The 21,747-nt window shown below is 39.2% G+C and overlaps 1 protein-coding gene across 3 annotated transcripts in view; it reads left to right on the top strand.

The window, feature by feature from the left end:
• RCAN2 (regulator of calcineurin 2) overlaps positions 1 to 21,747 on the top strand; it is an 84,964-nt gene that overhangs the window by 26,457 nt on the left and 36,760 nt on the right. Inside the window, exon 1 of one of the 3 annotated variants that reach the window (XM_048297709.1) lies at positions 15,460 to 15,799. The exons of the other annotated variants lie outside the window; for them this stretch is intronic. Within the exon in view, the coding sequence (XP_048153666.1) occupies positions 15,713 to 15,799 (87 nt within the window). The 5' untranslated portion in view covers positions 15,460 to 15,712. Of the gene's footprint in view, positions 1 to 15,459; positions 15,800 to 21,747 lie in introns of those variants that run through there. 3 annotated transcript variants of the gene reach the window in all.

Here is a 21,747-nt window from a genome sequence, read left to right as displayed (position 1 = left end):
AAGCACAATCCTTGTCTGAATTAAATGCAAATACACTTGCACCTATAAAATACTGTTGTGTATGTGAAATGTATTGAAGTTGAGATTTTTCTTACCTGCTTGTGGAGACTTAAAACTTATACCTGGGGCCATATATAACATGAGCCTAAGTCATGTAAACTCTCTAAAACATTTTAAAAGAAAAATCTATTTTTGGTAACGAGTGACTATTGCATTACCATGGATTGTCTTCTTATCTCTACGTGTCTGTGTTGTGAAGGTACTGAACAGCCATCTACAAATATGATATGCTAGGGTGTGCTTGGCTGAATTTCAGATGTGGAGAGAGAGAATAAAAAACAGAGGGGACAGAAAGGCAAATAATGGGAGAGGGGAAAAAATGTTAAATGTAGGGTTTGATTCATTCCTTAAATTATAGTGTGAAACGTTAAATATGTAGAAATTCATGCCTGGTGAACCTGATGATGGTCTGTGGTGAGGTGATGACCTCAGTGGATGAGGGGAAAGCAGTAGATACTCTTTATCTTGACTTTAGGTCTCTTGGCACTGTCCCCTGTACCATCCCCATGCACAAATGAATGAAGTAGGTATTAGATGAGTAGACAGTGAGGAGGATTGAAAAGTGGCTCAGCTGCTGAGCTAAAAGGGTTGTGATCAGCAGCACAAAGTCCTGCTGGAGGTCAGACATTGGTGGTGCACCCCTGGGGTTGCTGCTCAGGCCAGTGCTGTACATAAGCATCTGCTGTAGAAGAGTGAAGAAGCTGTATCCAGACTCTTCTCAATGTTTTTCAGTGGACACAAACTGAAAAAAAAAAGGAAAATTAATTTAAATATAAAAAAAAAAGTTTATACTAAAACCTCTCTTTATGGTGAGATGGTCAAGTGTTAGCACAGTTTGCCTAGAGAGACTGTGGGCAATCTTTGGAAATAGTCGAATCCTGACTGGGCATGACCCTGAGCAACCTGCTCTAGTTTGACCCTGCACAGAGCAGGGGGTTGGACTAAATGATCTCCAGACTTGCCCTCCAGCTGCAGCTATTCCCTGATTCTTACTCATCTTCCTTCCTTTATAAAAAAGTCACAACTTCATGCAACACATTCCTAAAAAAGCTCTGTATGAAGCAGAATTTTCTGTGTACATTCAGGAGTGTTGATGTGCTGGTATCAGACTACTCCTGGTTCCTGTTTGTCCTCACTTAAATTTATCATTGCAGACCACTTAATTTAAAATGATCAATTGCTCATACTGATTTAGCACTCCTGTCCTGGGTTGCAGTGTATTCTATTACCATCCCCATCAGCCGTTGAAATCAGGTGGGGCAGTGTTTCCTTGCCTCCTCCCCCCAGACTATCTTTCTGTCAATTGCCCATCATTGTCCTGCCGCCTGACTCAGAGAGAACTCCCTCCAGACTATCTTCTGTTAATGAGCCTAATCAACACTTTGCCTCATGACTCATTACCCCATTGTGAGATGCTCCACCCAGAGGGAGGAACCAAGCATCCCATCGTGGATATAAGCTGAGGCTGAACACCAGAGACACCGGCTTCCCACTGGATTTCCAGAGGACAGGAGCTACACAGCCACCACTGGACTTCCTGAGGAAGAGCAGACTGTTTTACTACAGGATCACCGCTTCAGAGGAATGCAGCCACCGTTCTACCAGACTGCTACCACCACCCTGCCTAACAGGGTGTCAGGTTGTACCTTGACTCTGTCAGTTTGACAGTGTTTTCTTTTACCTTTTTTTCCCCTTTTCTTTAATTTCCATTAAATTGTTATTCTGACTTGGTGCCTCCCACTGGTTTGTTTTCAAACTTGTACAACTCCCTAGAATAATTTTATCACAGATTTTATTACACAAATTTGGGCACTTCTCTGACTGGCACTTGTTGAAGTTTTTACCCAAATTAAAATCAAATTCTATGGAAGTAAAATAGCTTCTAGTATGTTCTTAGGTTTAGGTTGTAACAAGCTCTTATTAGATTTGGATTTGAGACTGTATTCCCAATTTACTCATAGGCATAGCCTACTGTTTTCTGTGCTTCATTGTCTCTTTTGGTAGAAAGCATCTCTAAGTCTTGGAGCATTCCTTTTTTTCTCCTGACTTGAGTCATCACCACAAAAGCTGGAGTTGATTCAGCTTCCCAATTCTTATCTGGCTCCTTAAATCCAGTTGGCCTGGTTTAATGCTCACTTACGTGTGCTTTGCTGGCAATGTAAAAACTTGAATGACTTCAACCAAACTCTTGTTCCTCTTCTGATGTCTTTTTTGTTCTTTTATGCTGAGTATGTCTCAAATACCTCTGCCCTGGTTCCAGGTGGCAGGCCCACACAATTCATCAAAGTTTATCTGTGCTCAGCAAACTTCAACTTTAAGAACTTTTCTTTCCCTGGTTCTGTGGCTGCAGGAATGTATTGACCAGCACAGCCTCTGAGCTGAGCTGACCACGCACTTGGGTATCACGACTCCCATGCTTTCTCCCAGGCTATTTCATTATTCAGCATTGCTGGTAAGCATCTTCCCTGTGAATCATGGAGCCTGTGATTCTGATGTATTGGAAGATGCAAAATGGTGTGAGATAGGAATGTGCTCAGGTTTCTTTTTTCCCCTCTCCAACTCGATCACTCTTACGTACTCATGCCACTGTTTTACATTTCCGTTTCAAATTTATCGCCTTCTTTGCTCTGCATTTATTCCCTCCCACACTTAAACATCCTTCAAATCACTCCTCTCTTTTTCTTTCCCACAGCAGTGCCAATCATCCTGCCCTGTTAACATTCCCACAGACATCTTGGAGCTTGTTCTTCAATGACAGGAGTGTATTCACTTCCTATGCCACCGTCATCTTTTCTCTATCTCCTTAAATTGTGCTGAGGTGTTGTGAAGTGACACAATCACTTGTCTTTCTTTACCTGGAAGTATTCTACTGTCAAACCCTGGGAATGCAGTGGCTTTTTCCAAATGCTAGTTACGTTACCTTACCCAGGTTGTTGGTACTGGTCAGCTTTTGGTCCCAGTCCTGATCTTTCATGCTTTGAAGACTTTGAGCCATTGGCAGATCTGTGAATGCTGACCTGGTGCATGAGTTGTCCTGGGTCACGCGTGAGTTGTAATGAATACGACAGATAAAATTGCTGCTAATAATACAATTCAATAGAAGATATTCACAGCCTTCCCACGGATTGGTACTTCCGCTGCTGGCACTGAAGGGAGTGTTCTCCTCTTCTGCACTTGGTTCTGCACCTGCCGTCTCTCCAATGGCAATTTTGTGTTTGAAATTATTTATTGTATGTGATCCCCCTTATCTATGAGATTTCATTTACTGAAATAAACCATACTAGACGAAAATCTAATAAAGATTCTGTTCAAAAAGAGTTCAACTCTAAACTTTTGCTGCCTGATTTTAGCATTCAAGTGTATGGATTGCAATGATCTCTTTCAAAACACTGTCCAAAAATCTCTTGATTTTGTGCAGGCTTGTGCTTGCTACCACCTTTCGGCCTGTATTTAAGGAAGCTGTATTTATGTTCGTCCAGTCATGGGGTTTTATGAGTTGGTGACACAACCCCAGACTGATGAAATTTAAGGTTGTTCTAACCCCCTGCCTTTGATTTGAGGTGAAAGTTTCAGATGTTTTTTATTAGAATTTATAAACAATGCACTAAACCAAGAAAGCACTCAAATAATGACATCTCAAAAGTAATTTAAGAGTCAAGATTAAATGGTTAGAAAACTTTATTCTGCAAAAACAGGATGTAGAGGGAACACAGGATTCTCTTTTTCTAGTTCACCCACTTTGAGTGGCTTTCCAGATTGCAGCAGATTCTGTACATTGATAAATGGAGGTCTGAGATAGTGGAAAGAAAGAAGCTTGGGTTTGGTTCTCTGTTATCTGCCATTTTGAAGACTGAAATCTCTGTCTGGGATCTGTTTGTTCTTTCCTTTGAATTTAAAACTGCATGGACTTCAGGACACTTTTATTTATGTAAGTTCTTCTGCAGTGTTCTGTTACTTAACAAATTCATGTTGTAAATACCAGTGCCTCTGGGTTCCCATTTACCAAAGGAAGTAATACTTCAATTCCAGACAAAGCAAATTCTGTACAACTGAATTCTCAATCATTATTACATATAAAGAATTATGGAGAGACAATAATAAAAACTATTAAAATATTACAAAAATTATATTGGTTGCAGCATGCAGCTGTCCTGTGGATTATAAAATCACTGTTTGAGAGCAATGAATTTTTAACAATAGAAAAAATGCCTCTGGATTATTTTTCTGCCTTTTAAAATTTTGCTTTGAAAAAATATTCCTTTGATCACCTTTTGCTCTAGAAGTAGTTCTTAACCTGTAATCCTGTCTACATTTTAGGGGCAGAGGAACTGCCCCTAAAACCAACTGCTCTTGGTTTTGAGCATTAAGCTTGCATAAATGTTTTACTTCAGAAATTTGTGTAGTAGGAAATAAGCTAGCAAAAATAATTATTTGTGTTTATCTTGATAAATGGAATAATTTCATTAGCGAATTGAAATACAGCAGTTGTTGTAACGGGAATGGCTCAAAGGCATTAGAGGAAAAGTCGAAGATGTGGGCCATTAAAATTTAAGTAATTTTTTTCTAGACTTACATTGATGTTTAAAAAATCCTAGCAATGCCTTGAAAATTCTCTGTGGCACGATTTTGTACTTGGTAACTACTGTGTCTTCCAGAAAAGCTTTTGTAATCTATGTACTTTCCAAATGCCCCATCCCTGGAAACAGCCAAGGTCAGATTTGACAAATTGCTCATTGCAGGAGGGTTGGACTAGATGACCTTTAAAGGTCCCTCCTATGATTCTGTGATATTAAGTAGCTTTTGAACATTTGTTTTACAGATTTGTAGCTAACTCCACGTGTAAGTGGATGTTAATATAGAAACCTGTCTGTCTGTCATCCAGCTTTTCCTTCGTAGCTTTACAGAAACAAGGAAGCAAGTTGGGACTATCATTAGGGATGCCAGAATATGTGTCTTTATGAGTGAGTGTGGTTTCAGTCCCTGTGGGTTTGTGTTGCTTGCCAGGGTGGGCTCAGTTGAAGCCCCTGTGGCTGTACACTGCCCTTGGTCCATGACCACTGTGCTCTCTTGGCTCATAGCCTTGGCAGACTAATGGGAGTCTTTTGGTGCTTAGCAAGGGGCTCTCCTTTCATGTGCAAATTTTATATATTATGTTCATCACTTCAGTGAAAGTGATGCCTTGAAGGCTTCAGTGGCCTTCTCTTAGGACAGTCTAACATGGAGCAGACTGCCCCGAGACAATCTGTGACTTGATACAGGAATTGTTTTATTGGGAAATTGGTTCTTTTTAAAATCTGCTCACTGTATATGGCCTGGTTCATGTCTCTTCAGAAATTTGGCTGCACTGTTGGTGTATGTAAAATACTTCGTAAATGGCAACCAGACATTGCCATCACATTTTAGGATGCTACAAGCACATTGACAGAACAGGAAATAGTAACTCTTTCAGTTGCTCTGTCCAAAAGATAGGACACTATTTTTTGTTCAAGCTGTAATTCAGTTATCTTCGAGGATGTTTCTGGCCCGTGACTGTCTTCAGTTTTTTCCATGTGTTACAGAAACACAAATATGCTTGAGACACACGCTGAGATTCATTCCTACTCTAAATTACTGCATCAGCTGCAGGGCTTATCCTTTCCATGAGAAGGGGTTGCTATCATTGCATATATTCCAGTGTTAGAACACTCTTTAGCACTCTTTCAAGTGCTAATTTAAAGAGTTGTGACCTTCCTCTGTTACACACATTTTGGGGCATGAATTTCTTCTTGTTCAAGTCAATGAAACCAGTGCCATGGAATGAAACAAAGCAGTTCCAAGTGATCCTTTGAGAGCGCGGGTGGTACAGCCAAGGTGCCTCTTGCTTTGTGTTGTAGTATCTGAGCCTAAATTTGTCTCTGTGGCCTGAGGAAAGTGTAACATAGTTGGTGGTATCTCAAGTGAACCAAAGTAGGATTTTGCTTGTCCATCTTAAGTTGAAGGATGAATATGAAGTTCTGACTGTAAAATCTCAGCTTATGACTAAAATGTACAGATATTACTTTAAAAATTCATATTAAATTGCAAATTAATACTTAAATCTTTTTTGTCTTTTAAAATGAAGAAACAGTTTTCTACAGTAAGCTCTGCTTGCTGCAAGAAAAAAGAAATGGTTGAAACAAATCCATATTTTATGGTAAACATTAGTATGGAACACCTCACATCAAGGGGCACAAGGTGGAGAGGACTGGAGTTTTTTAGTCAGACACTTCTTTCCCCCCTTAACTGAGATACAGTGCACTGTATAAAAAATGAGGCTATTGGATTAACTCTTAATGGTTGAAATTTTTGAGTGCTTCAGTGCTGGCACTTTCCATTCATAGCTCATTTGCATTGTTCTAATTTAAGTGACTAAAGAAAAAATTAAGTGGTCTATAGCTATGTGATAAGTATTTAATTGGAGTTGTATCCATAACTTCCATGAATTGATTCATGTAACTAGAATAGAATATTACCGTGAAATTGTGTTAACAGATTGCAAAAATAATTAGCAAATTAAAGTTAAATCACCAATAAATATTCTCAGATAATTTGATGAGCTTACTTGTGAAGAAATATAAACATAACTAAATACACTTTGCTTGGTGATGAAGTCAGCTGTGATAAGGTTGTGAGCAAAATTCAGAGTGGAATTAACTGGGACACAAGCGGGCATGATTAGGCATGCAGAATTGAGCAGCAGGTAAAGTAATCCTGTACTAACAGATAATTTTAACTACAGTTTTTGTTAAAGACTCCCCTCATCTGGGTGTTTAAGTCTATCTTAGATAAAGTGATAGATGGACTGGGCTCCAGAGGACAGCTCACATCAGATTTTTGGGTCTGCATCTGTGTGTCTGAACATGCACAAGTCAAAGGCAGTTGCTGTGGAACTGAAGTTATGACTTTATGTAAGTTTTACTTCACATTTTCTGAGATCCAGTGACTATATGTTTTTTGACCTTTGCAATTGGAATGTCTTAATACAGTTTTTGAAAAAAAATTAATTAAACAGGTCCATTAGGCTCTAGAAAGTATCTTTAACTGTTAAAGTGTGGCTGGGAGAAGAAGCTCGCAGAAAGATCTTAAAAATGGCCAACAATATCAGTGCTGATGTGGACTGTTGTGTGCTACTGGGTCTCTAAGCTTAGAGTATTCTTGGCAGACTTAGTTAACTGGAGTAACTGCAGGTGTGGTTTTGGAATCAGTTCTAGGCCCCAAATGTGTTAAATCTACCGAAAATTAACCAGCATATTCCCAAAGCCAAACAAGATCATAAGCTGAGTTTGCAGAGATGTGAAGCAACCAGAAGATTGTAAGAGTCTATAAAAGAATAAAAAAATAGATGATGAGAAAATCTTGCTTCCAGGAAAACAAGAAACTTCACAGAACTTCAAAGAAACGGTTATTTCTGGTTTTTCCAGTTTTGACAGGGGCTTCTGATTAAAACTGAATTACTTAAAGTAAAATGGAGGAAAAAAAAAAAAAAAGAAAAAGAAAAAACCACCCAACCTACAAAACAAACCCTATTCTAAAGTAATAGCTGAACTTGCTGTAGGTTAGTTGGACCCAAGATTTGGGTTCTCCCACTTCTGCCTTTGGCTTTACTGAACCTTTTTCCTTTTTCTACTTTCCTAGGAAAAGTAGAATGAAATGGAATTTTTGTATGGAAATGTTCTGCTACTGGAAAAAGCTTTGGTTTGGGGAATATCATGTATTTGGGTTAGTTGTTTGAAGCTCCATGTTTCAGAATGAAGCTGACTGTTTAAATATAGATCAGTTGCTTTGAAATAAGATCAATTTTCTGTCACTCACTTGTAGTTTAATGTATTTGCTATTTAATTACTGTCAATTTAATATTGACAATGCAGTGTCAAGCTCTTTTATTAGAGAGTGAACCAACATAAAGAGTAACTAAATGATCTGGAACGGTATTAAATACCTTCTGAAACCACACTGATACTTCATATATGAGATGCCTGTATGGGAACTAGTTCTGCTTTAATTTTTAAATTATTTTATTTTTGTTGATGTCTCTTTATAGCTGTATCACACTTCATAAGAAATATGGAGGTACTGAGTAAACTGAGAGTTCAAAACATAGGAATGGAACTGGTTCTAGTCTTTTCCTGGGCTGGGTCAATGGAGGACTGTTTCTTGAGTTCTAGTTGGGAAAGCAGGTTTGGGTTTTAGAGAGAGCAAAAGAGGGAAACTAAATCTGATCTATCTTCAAATAAGATACAGGCACTTAAATAGCCCATCATGGTCTCTTTTTTCTGTTTGTGAAATAATGAAATCAGTCTTGTAAGGAACAACTAGGATAAATCCATTTTATAAATACATTACAAGTGCACTAGTATCTTAGAATTACTCAGATTTCTTTCATTTTTTTTTTCCTGATCATCATTTTCATGCTCTAGGGGAAAAAAAAAATTCTGTAAGAGATTTCTCATTTCACTTTAGAGCCATTGGAATCTTTATACTTGACTTTTAGGTCTCATTGTATCTAACCTCCATCTGTCTTTTGAACATAAATAAAAAATAATAGCAGAGGATTTATCAAAATAGAGAACAGTGTCATCTGTAATGAAGACAAGAAGTAATATGTGTATATGGCAAATTTTAAGTATCAACACCTGTCTGCAGTTTTGTCTGCAGTTTGATCTGGGGATTAACAGAAGAGACTATTTGATTTAAAGTGTTGCAGCAAAATAAATCCCACCCTATAATATCAGGATAAAATATCAATTACATAAGAAATCTATTATTCATTGCCTCATTATTTGCTGTTTGCATGCTGCATGCATGCATTTGCTCTGACTACATGCTGTTTGACAGTGGACTTTTTTCTCTCTTTTTTTTTCCCCTTTGAACTGGGCTGCTTTTGCTGGCTTGGCAGTAAATGCTCTTTTCTCTCAGCACAGCCATTAAATCTCTCACCTGCATGTCCTGTGCAGAGCTGCAGTTGAGAGATAAGGTTGGTCTCTCTCACAGCAGCGAGCATTGGTATTCCAGGCTCTTCTTTCAAGGGCATTTTGCTGTGATGAAGCGTCTGAAATGACAAGGAAAACATACAGGCATGTTAAATACCCTTGCTAGTCTGAGATGAGTAAGGGTAAATGGAAATTATTTAAAAATACATTTTGAAGCTGTTAACAGAGCTCGTGGATAACTGCAAATCACAGTTTTAGGCAGGAGTATTACAGACCTGTTCCAACTGGCATCATCCATTAAATAACAAACAGTAATGGAGAGTACTTGTCCTGCCCAGCTTACACTTAAAATCTAAATAAAACACAAAGCTCTGAGCCATTCTGAACGTGTGTTCCTGCATGTTCTTCATCCAAGGTCATAAAGGTAGTTCTTGTGAAGAATTTAATCAATTTCTTCAGTGTCTTGTTCCTGTGACAGCCTCTTAGCAACTCCATCTTCCCCCTGGGAACTGAGGAGGTGCTTGAGATTTCAGTTTCCTGCATCTCTCAGAGCACTGGCCTGGCATTCTCTCTGTGTGTGAATCTTGTACAGAACCCATGTAGGACCTGGTTTTAATTCTGTTTTCAAGTGTTGCAAGAATAAACACATATAAGGACTTTGCCTATTTTCTAGTCTGTGGTTGTTACCACTTTTATAAAATTAAAGACAGCATAAAAATCTGTTTTACCCATGCTCATTAACATTGGATACATTGACAGAGCAGGTATCACCATTCCTGTCTTGCTGTTGGAGAAACCGAGGCACAGTGAGAATTCTGTGTAGCATTCAGTTCAAGTTTAACACTTATATTTAAGCATCAGTTATACATATGTACATATGTGCTAGATGGTTAAGTTTCACTTGTAGTTGCTGGAAATCTCATTAGCAATCAGAGGCTGGAGAGAAATTCAGGCCATCCTAAACTACACAGCAAGTGATTGATCAGCAAAATCCCACTCTAATAGTCCATAGAGTGCATTGAACAGGGAGTGTGTTGAACAGTTGCCCAGATAATAAATGCTAATTTAAATATCTTAAAGAACCTCTTGGTGCCTCTGGCTGATGGTTCAGAGGAGAGGGATCTTCCAGAGGTCCTTGATCATGTCTGTCAAGCCTGTATGCATGTGTCTTGGATACCTTTAGGTATTTCCTATTGCATTAGCTATCCATGCTGGAGCTATGAAATCTGCTGCTTATTCTGGCAATGTGTATACCAGCATGTGGGCATCTATGTTTAGTTCTCTTAATTTGAAACCTATGCAATTTATCAATGATCATGTTTAGATAGGCTGCAAATAAATTCAGCTTACACTGTAGGGGTATGATCTTCTTCTCTTGCCAGGGATTCAGGTGTGTGTTACATATTCTGTAGGTGGTCATGAGTTCACCAGATGAATCAAGGATGTCCTGACTCCTGAACTGCAGCAGTTCATTTTACCAGAGAGAGGGGTTTGCAGTTTGGGACCATAACAGTTGTTTTCCTGCGTGGATCTGGCACAGAAAAGGATTTGTAACCATTCTGAGTTGACAGAAGACACACGCATGGATTTCCACCCCCTCATACCTCCCTGAATTTACTTGGAAACGAAGGACTATGAATGGTTCAGCCACGTTAAAATAATTGAGCAGCTCTGACTCACAGTTGCAGCTTGTGTGTAGCTAAATGAGACAGCAGAGTGATGCTGCCTGACTGACACAGTTGTTTATGCAGTCACTGAAATATTCTCCCATCATGTGCAGGGCTTTGAGTTGTTTGATATTATCTTTATTAAAGAGGGAGAAATCCTTCATAATGCTGATGAGTTGTTTTATTTTCTTGGATGCCCTCAGAGTCCGAGACCTAGAAGCGTGACTAACAGAAAGTTATTGCCTACAGAAAAGCAAAATATCACTTAAAATACAGAAAAGTTACCTTTCCAAAAAGCAAAGCCAGCCAAGGCATTTTCTAAGATCAAAAGTCTCTCTGCATGTATGAAGAACTTATTGATTTAGGATTATTCTAAGTTTAATTAAATTTTTCTTGTCTGGTCAAGATTCTGTGTCTTTAAAAATCTCCATAGGAATGATTATTTATTATGAGAAGTGGTGAATTGGAGTCCTTTTTTTTGCCACAATTGATGCCAATTTCAGATTTGTAGAAACTTTAGCTTGGGGGTCAGACTTATCTTGGGAAAATTAGTGGGTTTGTAGCTGTTGGATAGTTCAGTATTCCTTATTTACTGCAAATGATTGTTAAATGTTCTACTTAAAAGATAATATTTCCAAACAGTTTGATGGCTGTTCTGTTTGCTGGTGTGTTCCTCTGGCTGGACTTTTCTGGTGCTTCCATCCTTTTGGGGGTAATTGACTTTAGTATGAGCCAGTGCTCACTGTCATGAGAAAAAACATTTTTATTTTCCTTCTGTGGCTGAGCTGAACCCTACCCAGTGTTCACCATTGTATTTTCTTTGTCCTTGTGAAGCACTTCTTTGAAGGAGCTAACTTTGTTCCTGAAGAATGTTTCTGGTTGGCCTTTCTTATCTTCTGCTGCAGACAGAGAAATTGGAAGAATTGTATTCTTTTCTGGATTTTTTTTTTTCAGCGCTGTCTCTTACATTACTTAATTTTTATGGGGTTTTTAAGGTATTTATCATGTATAATTCCATTAAAAATGAGATTATGTTTGTAAAAGTATCTTCCTATTGACAGGTAGGAGCATGGTTTAAATGCTGTTTACTTGTGTAGTAGGCTGAACGAGATCAATTGAGATGCACATCATTAAAAACACTTCAGTCAGCCATAATGTGAATCCATTCCCAGTGTTCCATTCAGCCCTCAAAGGGTCATTGATGGAGGGCTCCTTTTTATTTTTCTGGGTTTGTACATTGACTTAGGTTTGCACCTGCAAGCAGAGGTGCTACAAAAATAACCCCTCTAGTACCAAGGGTTCAAAAAGCACAAGCTTCATCCAGGGAGCAAGAAAGTCAGGATTGGTTCTGAATTTAGCTGCTGGTTTTGGTTACCATGTGTCTGATGTTACTGTGAGGTCCAGAGCCAGTGAAGTTTCCCTAAGGCTAAATGAGTAGTAGTTTGCTTGCAAAAGGAGGGTCAAGATTTTGCAGAAGTTGTTTTAATGACTTGAGAGTTGAGCTTGAAAATCTTAAATCTATGGTGCTGCTCATATGTGTTAAGCTGAGACACAGCTGTAACTACAGAAGGAAAACAACTCCACACACTGGAGTAAAGGCTCAGACTGCATTATCCTAGAACTGTACAGATCCAGAATGCAAGATTGTCCCTGGCTGGAACACATGGCTTCTTTTTTCCTTCTGGTTGGGGAAGCTTTTTGTATTTCTGAAGGCTGATTAAAATATAAAACCTGATCATCAAGTGTTGATCATCAGAGTCTAGTGATGCTATGGGGTTACTGTGGTGCATATGAAGGAACAGTAACCTGGAATATTGCTCTGAGTTCTAGAATCTGTCTGATGCCTGTACATGTAACTGTGAAAACTTGCTATTTCCCTGCTCAGCCTGATTTTACAAATGAGCCTCAGCTGCTCCTAAATTCATCTCCCTAAAATATTCACATATAACGAGCAGTGCCCCTTGAGTTCCATGCACAACTGTTACTATGGACAAACACTGAAACAAATTAAGAAGCTTCTGAATGACAGTTCAAAACTCTCCACTTTCTGTTCTCAGAATTTATGGTCATGGTCTTAAACCCCATGTAAAATTGGTGAGGGATGGCAGTAGAGTTACATACTGGTACCAGTTTGTGATCTGGAGAACCTACTGAATGAGTATCAGTACAATGCTGAATTGCAGGTCTGTCTATATCAATTTCTATTTATTAAATACGATACTTTAAAATATGCATGAAACATGGCTTCACTTTTTCTTGGGAGTTTGGTGAACTGAATTTAGCAAGCCTGTCTAGAGACAGAGTTAAGAAATTCTTTGAAAGAAATTGAAATGCTTTTCTTTAAATTTGGATAAAAAGCAAGTCTCCTGAACTGGAGAAATAAGTCAATATTAACCAATTTTAAAGTGTTCAATAATAAATTTTTCATTAACATTAGGTGAGACTATAAGGGATTGTAGAGTGCCCTGAAAAAAACCATTCACATAGGAATATGTCTTGATTTCAAATGAGAAGTGAGCAGTAACAAATAGAATATGACATATATTGAAAGATATTAGTTGGAGTACTCAAAAGCTTTGTGAGTTTCTGTTAGGTAATCTTTGTTTTCAAGAAACAAAAACAACTAGGTTGTCTTTGTGAAGAGCTCACTAAAATACCCTAGTGAGCTAGAGTGGTTTTTTAAGGAGAAAAATTAGGTTATACTTTGGAATAGGCAAGAAAAAGCAAGAAACGAAAGTAATTATGATTTTTCAGATGGAGTGAAAAAACTGCAGTGATTCTCTTTTGAAAGGAGATGAATAGTAGAAGTGCAGGAATAATCATGAAGTGGAACAGGTCAGTTTGCACATCAGGTGCCAGTTTTCATAAGAAGATAGAGGCTATTGAAATTGATAGGTTACAGTTTTTAAAGAAGAAAAAAAGAAAAAAATAATTACAGAACTGTCCAGTGTAGCTCTGTATTGTAAGATCTTTTTTCCATCACTGCTATAAAAGCACACTCAGGCCAGGCATCATACTCACTCTGGATGCCTTTATGGGCCTTAGAGACCGTCATCATCTGATTCTTGATCTTTTCCAAATGCTTGTTTTGTTTTCATCCTGTTGGTCCATCACTGCTAAAACTTTCATAAGACTCAGACACACGCCTTATCTTTGCTTTCAGTGTTTCCTTCTAGCTCTTTGATACCACTTACTAGCTTCTCACTTTTCTATGGCATGATTTTTCCATTGCTGTCTGCCTACAACTTCCATCAGGCCTTGATGGCTTTTTTTCTCCGTTATAACATGTTATATTCAAACATATGAATAAAAGGTCCTATAAACACTCACAAAAATGTTAATTTCAAATTCTTTCTAAAAAGTGGCTTCCTGTGGTTTATGAAAAATCCTGACAGTGATGAAATGACCAATGTGCAGAGCAACTGATAATCATGACAAACGATATTGATTAATTTACTGCCCTCTGCTGTGTTCTCCATTTCTGTTGGTCTGTATAGTTTGGGTTTGTAAAATATTTAGTGCTTGGATATGTTTTTGTCCTGGCTGTGGATCTTAGTTTGTGATTACTGCTGGGGAGGTTGCTATGAATGCAAGTTGAAATATGGGAAAATTATTTCATAGATCTTGGAAAAGAATCTGCTCTGATAAGAGATCTTGGCTTATCTGTCTCAGCATCTAATGTCACTGCCCTTCCACAGTGAAGAATTTCTTCCTACATCTAATGTTAGTATAGTTAGGAGTTTATCTGTGAGTGAATTGGAGGTAAGCAGAACAGTCTCTCACATTGAGCCATGTGCTGCTCCTAGGTTCATACCAATAGTTAAATATTTTAATTCTCCCTGTTAATCTGATGTATCCATAAATGCCAATTCTAGGCCTACAACAATTAAAAGTAATTTATGGATCACAAGAATGAAATGTTAGAGGAAAAATAATAGTGCCTGTCTGGGATAAAGATCACTTTAGAAGTCCCAGACATGTAGATACTTTATTTCTATCATTAAAAAAAAGATGAAACTTGCAAAGAATAAACAGACCACTGAGTCAGCAGGTGTAAAGCATCTTCACTTCTACTTGTTTCTTTTGTTGAACACTGTTGTATTTGTGAAGGGTTGACCCTTAGGATGGATGGTGTAAAGGCGGCCTAATGTGAAGTCCTAATTTCAAGGAAATTTTCATGTTCTGTTCTTTGACGGGGTATTGACTTCCAAATCACACACACACATGCCTCTGCTCTTCCTGGGGATGAGTCACAGTGCAACGCGGATGCGAAGCACTGGGATCAAATTTGCAGCATGTTGATCACTGCTGATGACAGGACGAGATGTTCTCTAATCCCTTGTGTGGGGTTATAGAGTGTGCTTTATTAAAAAAGAGGACTTAGAGCTATTAAAAGCAGAGTGCTGAGGTTTTTGTTGGTTTGAGGGGTTTTTTATTAGTGCTCTGCTGTAGATTTTAGAGTATATAAAGTAACAAATGTTACCTTGAGCTTAGTGGCTTTAAATGCTGGGTTAATTTACACTCAGAGCGGAGCTTTCAGTGTCAGGCGATCTCTTTTCTTTTTTTTTTTTTTTTTTTTTTTTTTTTTTGCCACCATAAGCACTCAGCTGAAACAACAGCTATGACTCAGTTGACAGTGAACGCTGCTTGAATTGATTTAGTCCGAGTTCAGATTTAGCACATAATCATGTTCAATTTGATCCACTGTGCTGCCTAGAGATAAAAGGGTTGAAAAAATAGATTTAGCTTATGTCAGTCTTTGTGGTGATGTCATTGCCATGAGAGATGGAATAGCGCTGTTACTATGCTGTGCCTGCTCAGTTGGTGGGTGTACGGGGGGCAGGCAACCAGCAACTCACTTTAAGTGCACAGAGCTTGTGTTGGAAGCTTGCAGTCATTGCCAGCGCTGAAACTGAATCTTGGACTGTTCAATTGCAGTACTGAACTGAAGATTTATTTTTAATTTTTTTTGTTGTTATTTTTTCTTCCATCATTTGTTACTCTGAGCTTCCCTAACTCTGTGTGCAAAGGCGGGGGATGCCAGCCCGTAGCATGGACTGTGATGTTTCCACTCTGGTTGCCTGTGGGGTTGATGTGGAGGTTTTTGCCAGCCAAGAGGTTAAGGTATGCGCCTGCAATCCTTTTGTTGCTTCTTAGAAAAGCCTTTGGGAACAATAGGCATTTGTATGTAGCAATTCACTGTAAGGGGGCAGATGAGATTCTGCTGCGGTGGTTAAAGACACGCAGTTGAAACAATCTGTTAATTAGGGGAGAGAAATATGGGAGAGGAATTGTGCCTGCTTTTTAGTGTGTTTTGATAAGCTGAAAAAATAGCCTGGTGTTTACTCTTTAATGATATAAGAAATGAGTTATATAACTGACATCTGTGCATATGCATGTTTTATATTCATAAAAAAATCTTTCATTGTTAATTTTGTCAAGTTATTTTTAGTCCAGTGTTACTTTTTAGATCAGCCTTGCCGTGAATGTTATTTATTGATGTTGATAACCTTCAGATATCTTTACTTGGTTGAACAGCAGCTGTTTCTTTCCTTCACATTCAATCAAATGTGCAAGCATAAATTTTTGTGAAGGGTTAAAAGTTGGTAGCAAGTATTTTGGTGCATCTGCAGTGTAACAGAACACAAAAAGTTATGCATCTTGCATATCATATGAGCACCTGAAAAACAATGCTTAAATCTAAGGCTTGATAAGCAGGGCTCATATTCTCTTAATTAGACAACTGCTGTAGAAAAGTCATTGTGTGTAACTGCTTACTGTTTAAATCAATTATCTTTTTCTTTTATTCTCATATTACTGCAAGAAAATCACTGCAAATTAAGTTTGAAAGAGGAATTCTAAGTATGCTTTTCACAGATCATCTGAAAGAGCTCATAGATGTAATACAGTGATATACAGCAGTTTATAAAGGAGAAATGTACAGACAAAATTAGTTTCTAATCTGATGGTTCTTAGTATTGAAAGACTGGAACACGGTAAAAAGGATTTACAAATTGGAGGTCAAATTTTGAACCTCTGTTCTGTTTGGTTCTGAATCAAACATTGAAGCCACTGGAAATATCTGGAAATAAAACTACTTTGATTTGCAAGAGGCTATGATGATTTTTATTTCCCTGTTAGTTTGTTACCATGTGCCATCATTTATACTTTGTACAGATGCTTTTGTGTTGGCACCAAGAGATTCTTCTTAATTTAAGAAGCTTTTTCCTAACAGTTTAATAGTGGGTTTAGAGATAAAATAGTGAGTAATTCAGAGGAATGATTCAGGTGAGGAGTCTTGCCTGCATTTGGACAGGTTTCCTGTATTTTTTTGAAGTAGTAAAATATTTATCTGCTTATTCATTTATTCTTTTTTCTTTTTTTTTCCTTTTTTTTACTTGAAAGCATTTTGTTTTAACATGTAGGATTTACACCTGCATTGATGTGATCTTGTACCAGGGTCTTTTTGTGTCTGGTCCATGTTCGATGTAAGACTGTGAAAGAAATTAAAGTTGTAGTGAGCTTCTTGTATCCTCATTCTTATGTCAGTAGCAATGCAAAAGCAAAATTTTGACTTCCATAAATCAGCAGAAAGCATTCCATTGACTTGGGTAACACATAGATTAGCCTGATTTAAGCTGCAGCATCTATAAAGTGTGGGCCAGGAATATGAGATAAGAGAACAAAAGGGTTACAGAGACATTACAGGAATTGTAACCCTTTTATGTTACTTGGACTTTCTGTACCTTGTTTGCTTTGGTTAAAACTGCCCTGTTTTACTTTTTTCCCCCCTTATGTCTGAATTAAAATGTTGGTTGCAAAGTCTTTGGGTATATTTACAGTGGGGACTGCACTGCAGACTGCACTGCAGCTTAGAAACTCAAAGTCTACTTCGAAGTTGCCTGGCTTAGAGGCTATGAGCAGCATGTCCTCCGTGACCCACAGCTCACTGCAGGCTTATTTCCACTGGGTTGTCCCCAAACTCTGTTGTGGAGGCTGTGGCCAGCTCTGTGCTCATCCCCGGGTTCCCCATGCAGCAGCCTGCAGTGTGGGCATCCTCTTTGTGAAAGTTTCACTGCTGCTGATAGTTTAAAGCTGGAGATACCTACTGCTCTTTGCTCACTTCCAGGAGAATTGCAAGGAAAAAAACAATATGGCTTTTTTTTTTTTTTTTTAATGCAAAAGGGTTCACTTCAAGGTGGGGTTTTTTGGTGACAGCATGGTCACGGCATAAAAAAGTTTATGTTGACTTTGATAGAATGGGGAACAGCTTTAGGGTTAAAAAGGAAGGAGGCTGTTGCTGAGAAGAGATGGGTGTGGAGGAAGAGCAAAAGCAAGCGCAGAATTCCTGTCTTCTCCACCTAGCCTGTGACTACCCCTCTGCCCAGCTCTTTTGTGGGTCAGCCTGAAGGCACAGCTAGCATTGACAACTAAAATCTAGGCTATTGTCCCTTCTCCGATAGAAGTTTTTCTTGCAGGGAACCTTCTCCCCGTGTGAAGGGAATGTTCCCTCAGTGGTAGAACAGATATTAAAGATCTTACTATATGTATGGTGCTTGGTGAGATTTGCTAAAATGAGCTGTTACTCCTGTAGAAGTAGTTCTCTGATGTCAGCAAGAGTTGTGTTTAGGGTTTAGGATATGCTTACAGCATATCTCACTTTTATTTCCGTTTAGGTTTAGAACTGACGTGAGGCTTGGGAGAAGGATGCTGGATGCGCTGAACCATTGTTCTCCCATGAGGTTTGGGAGAAGGATGCTGATTGTACTGAGCCATTGTTCTCCCGTGAGGTTTGGGAGAAGGATGCTGGTTGTACTGAGCCATTGTTCTCCCGTGAGGTTTGGGAGAAGGATGCTGGCAGCACGGAGGGATCGCTGTGCACTTTGCAGCACATGTGTTGGCCACAGCTGCAGGCTGGGGGTGTGAGGAGCCTGCTAGGCCTGCAGTGGAAGAGCTTGATGTGTTTGGGCTCTGGAGGAGCAGCTCCCACAGCAGGTGGCAATGAGGACTCCTGGAAGTTGCCACTTGTCAAGAGCTGGGGAATTCTGATACAGAGCTGGCTTTGGGCACAGGGCTTGGAGCAGAAGGAGCTCTCCAGCTTATTGCTGCTTTTCCACCTCTGGAGGAGACCTTATTCTGTAGGCATTATGCTCTTAGCATCTGGCAGTCAGGCTTGGAAACACTCTGTTTCCATTTGGCCTCTGGAACAGGGGAGCAATTATTTAGTACTGAAGGCAAAGCTTTTTAGTTGCTTCATTTGGAGCTGCTCATCCTTTCAATGAACAGAGGCTTGTATGGGTGCCTTGGCAATGGCAGCTGGCCCCCAGCACTTACACCGTGGGTTTGCCACCCATGAACCCATCCAACAAGCCCTTCACTACTGATCAGCTGCTGCTTTGAGTTGGCTTTTCTAATCCAAAAAGTGGGTCAGGCTAATCAACATGCTACTGACTGTAGATCAGGAACTAGAAGAGTTGAGAAGGCAACCACAGAAATCACAAAGTGCAGTTCTGCTTAGAAGCTCACCTGGATAATTAAAATTCTTTCAGTGCTTCTAGATGATAATTTCATGTAATGATCTTTGTTACATAAGCAATTAGTTAATGAATATCTTGTTTATTTCTAATAGAGGGATTCCAGACATCACCAAAACAGTGGCAGAGAATTTAAACTCGTATTTCTTACTCTAAGTAATGTGTTTTTATATGATTAATTCTAGATATTCTCTCCTCATTTGTGTTCATGCAGACCATTCCACTTGGGAACAAGGTAGGATTGGGGCAACTTGGCACTACTGTGAGAGGGAAGAAATAGTAATGATCCAGATGGATCACATCCTGAAGACAGTAATGGGATGTGGGTTGGACCATTATCTTAACACAGGGAAAAAACCCAAGGTGGACATAAGCCAGGCAGCAAAGGGAACTAGTAGAAATAGTTTCACTGTTTTGACTGTTGCTTTGGAGGATTAATCCCCATTGGAGCAGGATGTCTGTCAGTCTGTAAACTCATTACTCAGTTCAGATGCTCCAGTAAGCACCCTGCTAATGGGAGTTGTTTGGGATGGATGGATTGGAGGCCAGCACTGTCCTGCTATTGCCTTTAACAGGTTTTGCAGTCTTAACTTCTGAGGTCTAAAGGGCAAAAGCACACTAGATGCTTGTGGTTTTTGCTCTCCACTTAAATTCTCCACTTGTCTAAGTGGCTCATTCACAAAGATGTTCTGAGGTTTAAAGTTCAAGTGCTCTAAGGTCAGAGTCAAGTGAAGAAGACTGGAAAAAAAGAGAGGAGTGTGGCTGCCCCTCTGGACAGTGCCAGCTGTCCAGTGGCAGGAAGCATGACTTGCTGGGAGAGTTTCTGAGTCTCTGTCTTTACATCCTTCTTCTTAGCCATGTGAGCTTGATCCGTGGGAAGAGTCTATTGCACAGTCATAAGACTTCACAGACAGGCTATAAGGAGGAAACCAAACAACAGCATGACTGCCAAAAATACCCTGATGGCTAGAAAGGCCTGCTCTATAACTTCTGGTGGTATTTTCTGCTGGTAGTTCTTTATAATTGCAAATAAGGTTGTGAAATCTGCATGATCCAAGAGTTCTGCTGGAGAAATAGACATACGTGTTTTTCAATCTCTGCTTACTGTCTGTGTTCATTTAGAGGAGGTAAAGGAGAGAAGCTTCCCAAAGGCTGTAGTGCTGTTTCCAGTACACTGACCCTGCTCTTGGCTTCAGTGTCAGCACAGAGAGGTTCTGACAGCAAAACTGGGGCTCATGCAACCAGTGCTGCTGTGCACTGAGGTGCTCCCAGTTCCAGTCACAGCTTGGGCTCTGCCTCTGTCCTTCTAACACACTTGTGTGAAGGCACCTGGACTCTTTAGGGACATTTCCAAAGAGGTGATAGAAGGGTAAGATTTCTAAATGTCATAATATGCTGTTTAGGCTGATCTTCACTTATTTTCCCTTGCCTCACAAGAAGGGGATGCTGCTGTTTCATTGGAGGTCAGTGGCAGCTGCAGGTGCTTACACACCTCTGAATATGGCAAACCTTCTGCTTCTCCTTCTTCACCCTTCTAGTGCTAACAGTGAACAGCAAAGCAAGTCAGAGGGCTTTGTAGTCTCTCTGATTCTCCTTTCTTTTGGAAGTCACATGAAGATATTTCCCTTTCATAAGGTAACTAGACAGTGAGCAGTTTGTCAAATGAAAATAAATGACAACTAACGTGTGTTGGTAGAAAGTGCAGAATTAGTCCGAGGCAGGTAATAAGGTGAGATGGACCTTGTAATTTTACTGACAAATGGTCCAGCCTATGTGAGGAGCACTGAAGAGTTGGTGATTTTCTTCAGCAGATTTGAAGAATTAATCAGTGCAGCTATAGATTGAGGTACTTGTAATATGGATACAACTGTGATACTGATTTTTCATTAAATAATTACTTTGGTTCAAATTCTCAGAAGAATCTAGAGAGGTAAAGTACCCAAGTTCTTTCTCTTCTTCTAAAAAAAAAAAAAATTATCAAGGACACATAATTTTCAGGTCTGTAGTGATCTAGTCTCATTTTCCTCTGAAGGTACTGAAGGTACTGTATATGTGCAGTCTTTTGCTCAAATTTTACTGATGCTGGTTGCTGCTGCCTAGCATGACTAAGCTTTGATACTGAGTAATGTTGCAGGTTCTGAGGCAGAGGTCTGCACCAACCTTGTATGTATCTTTAGTAATTTTTTAGTAATTTTTAGGTTTTTTTTTTTTTTTTTTTTTTTGCTCATAGACTAATATACATGCTTTGTGGTTGGACAGTTCTTCCTTTAATATTTTTTAGGGGTGATTCTATCAGAGGCCTGAAATAATTACTCAGTTTTGATCATTCAAGTGCTAAACAGCCTGTTTGCTTTAGAAGATGTTGCCTAATCGTATGCTAGAGTGCAAACAACCATGACAGTGTGATCTTTAGCAAAGAATTCTTCCTTGGCAAAAAGACTCTTGAGGAAATTGTACCACAGTTTGTCAAACACTTGGCTAACACACAGGCCTGCCAAGGCCCAGAAACTGGCCAAGCAAAGCATTCAGTCAGTGGCC

Source organism: Corvus hawaiiensis, chromosome 3 (genome assembly GCF_020740725.1).
Source record: "Corvus hawaiiensis isolate bCorHaw1 chromosome 3, bCorHaw1.pri.cur, whole genome shotgun sequence".
NCBI lineage: Eukaryota > Metazoa > Chordata > Aves > Passeriformes > Corvidae > Corvus > Corvus hawaiiensis.
The sequence above is the reverse complement of the archived record's forward strand: the minus strand, read 5'-3'. Positions and strand labels throughout refer to the sequence as shown.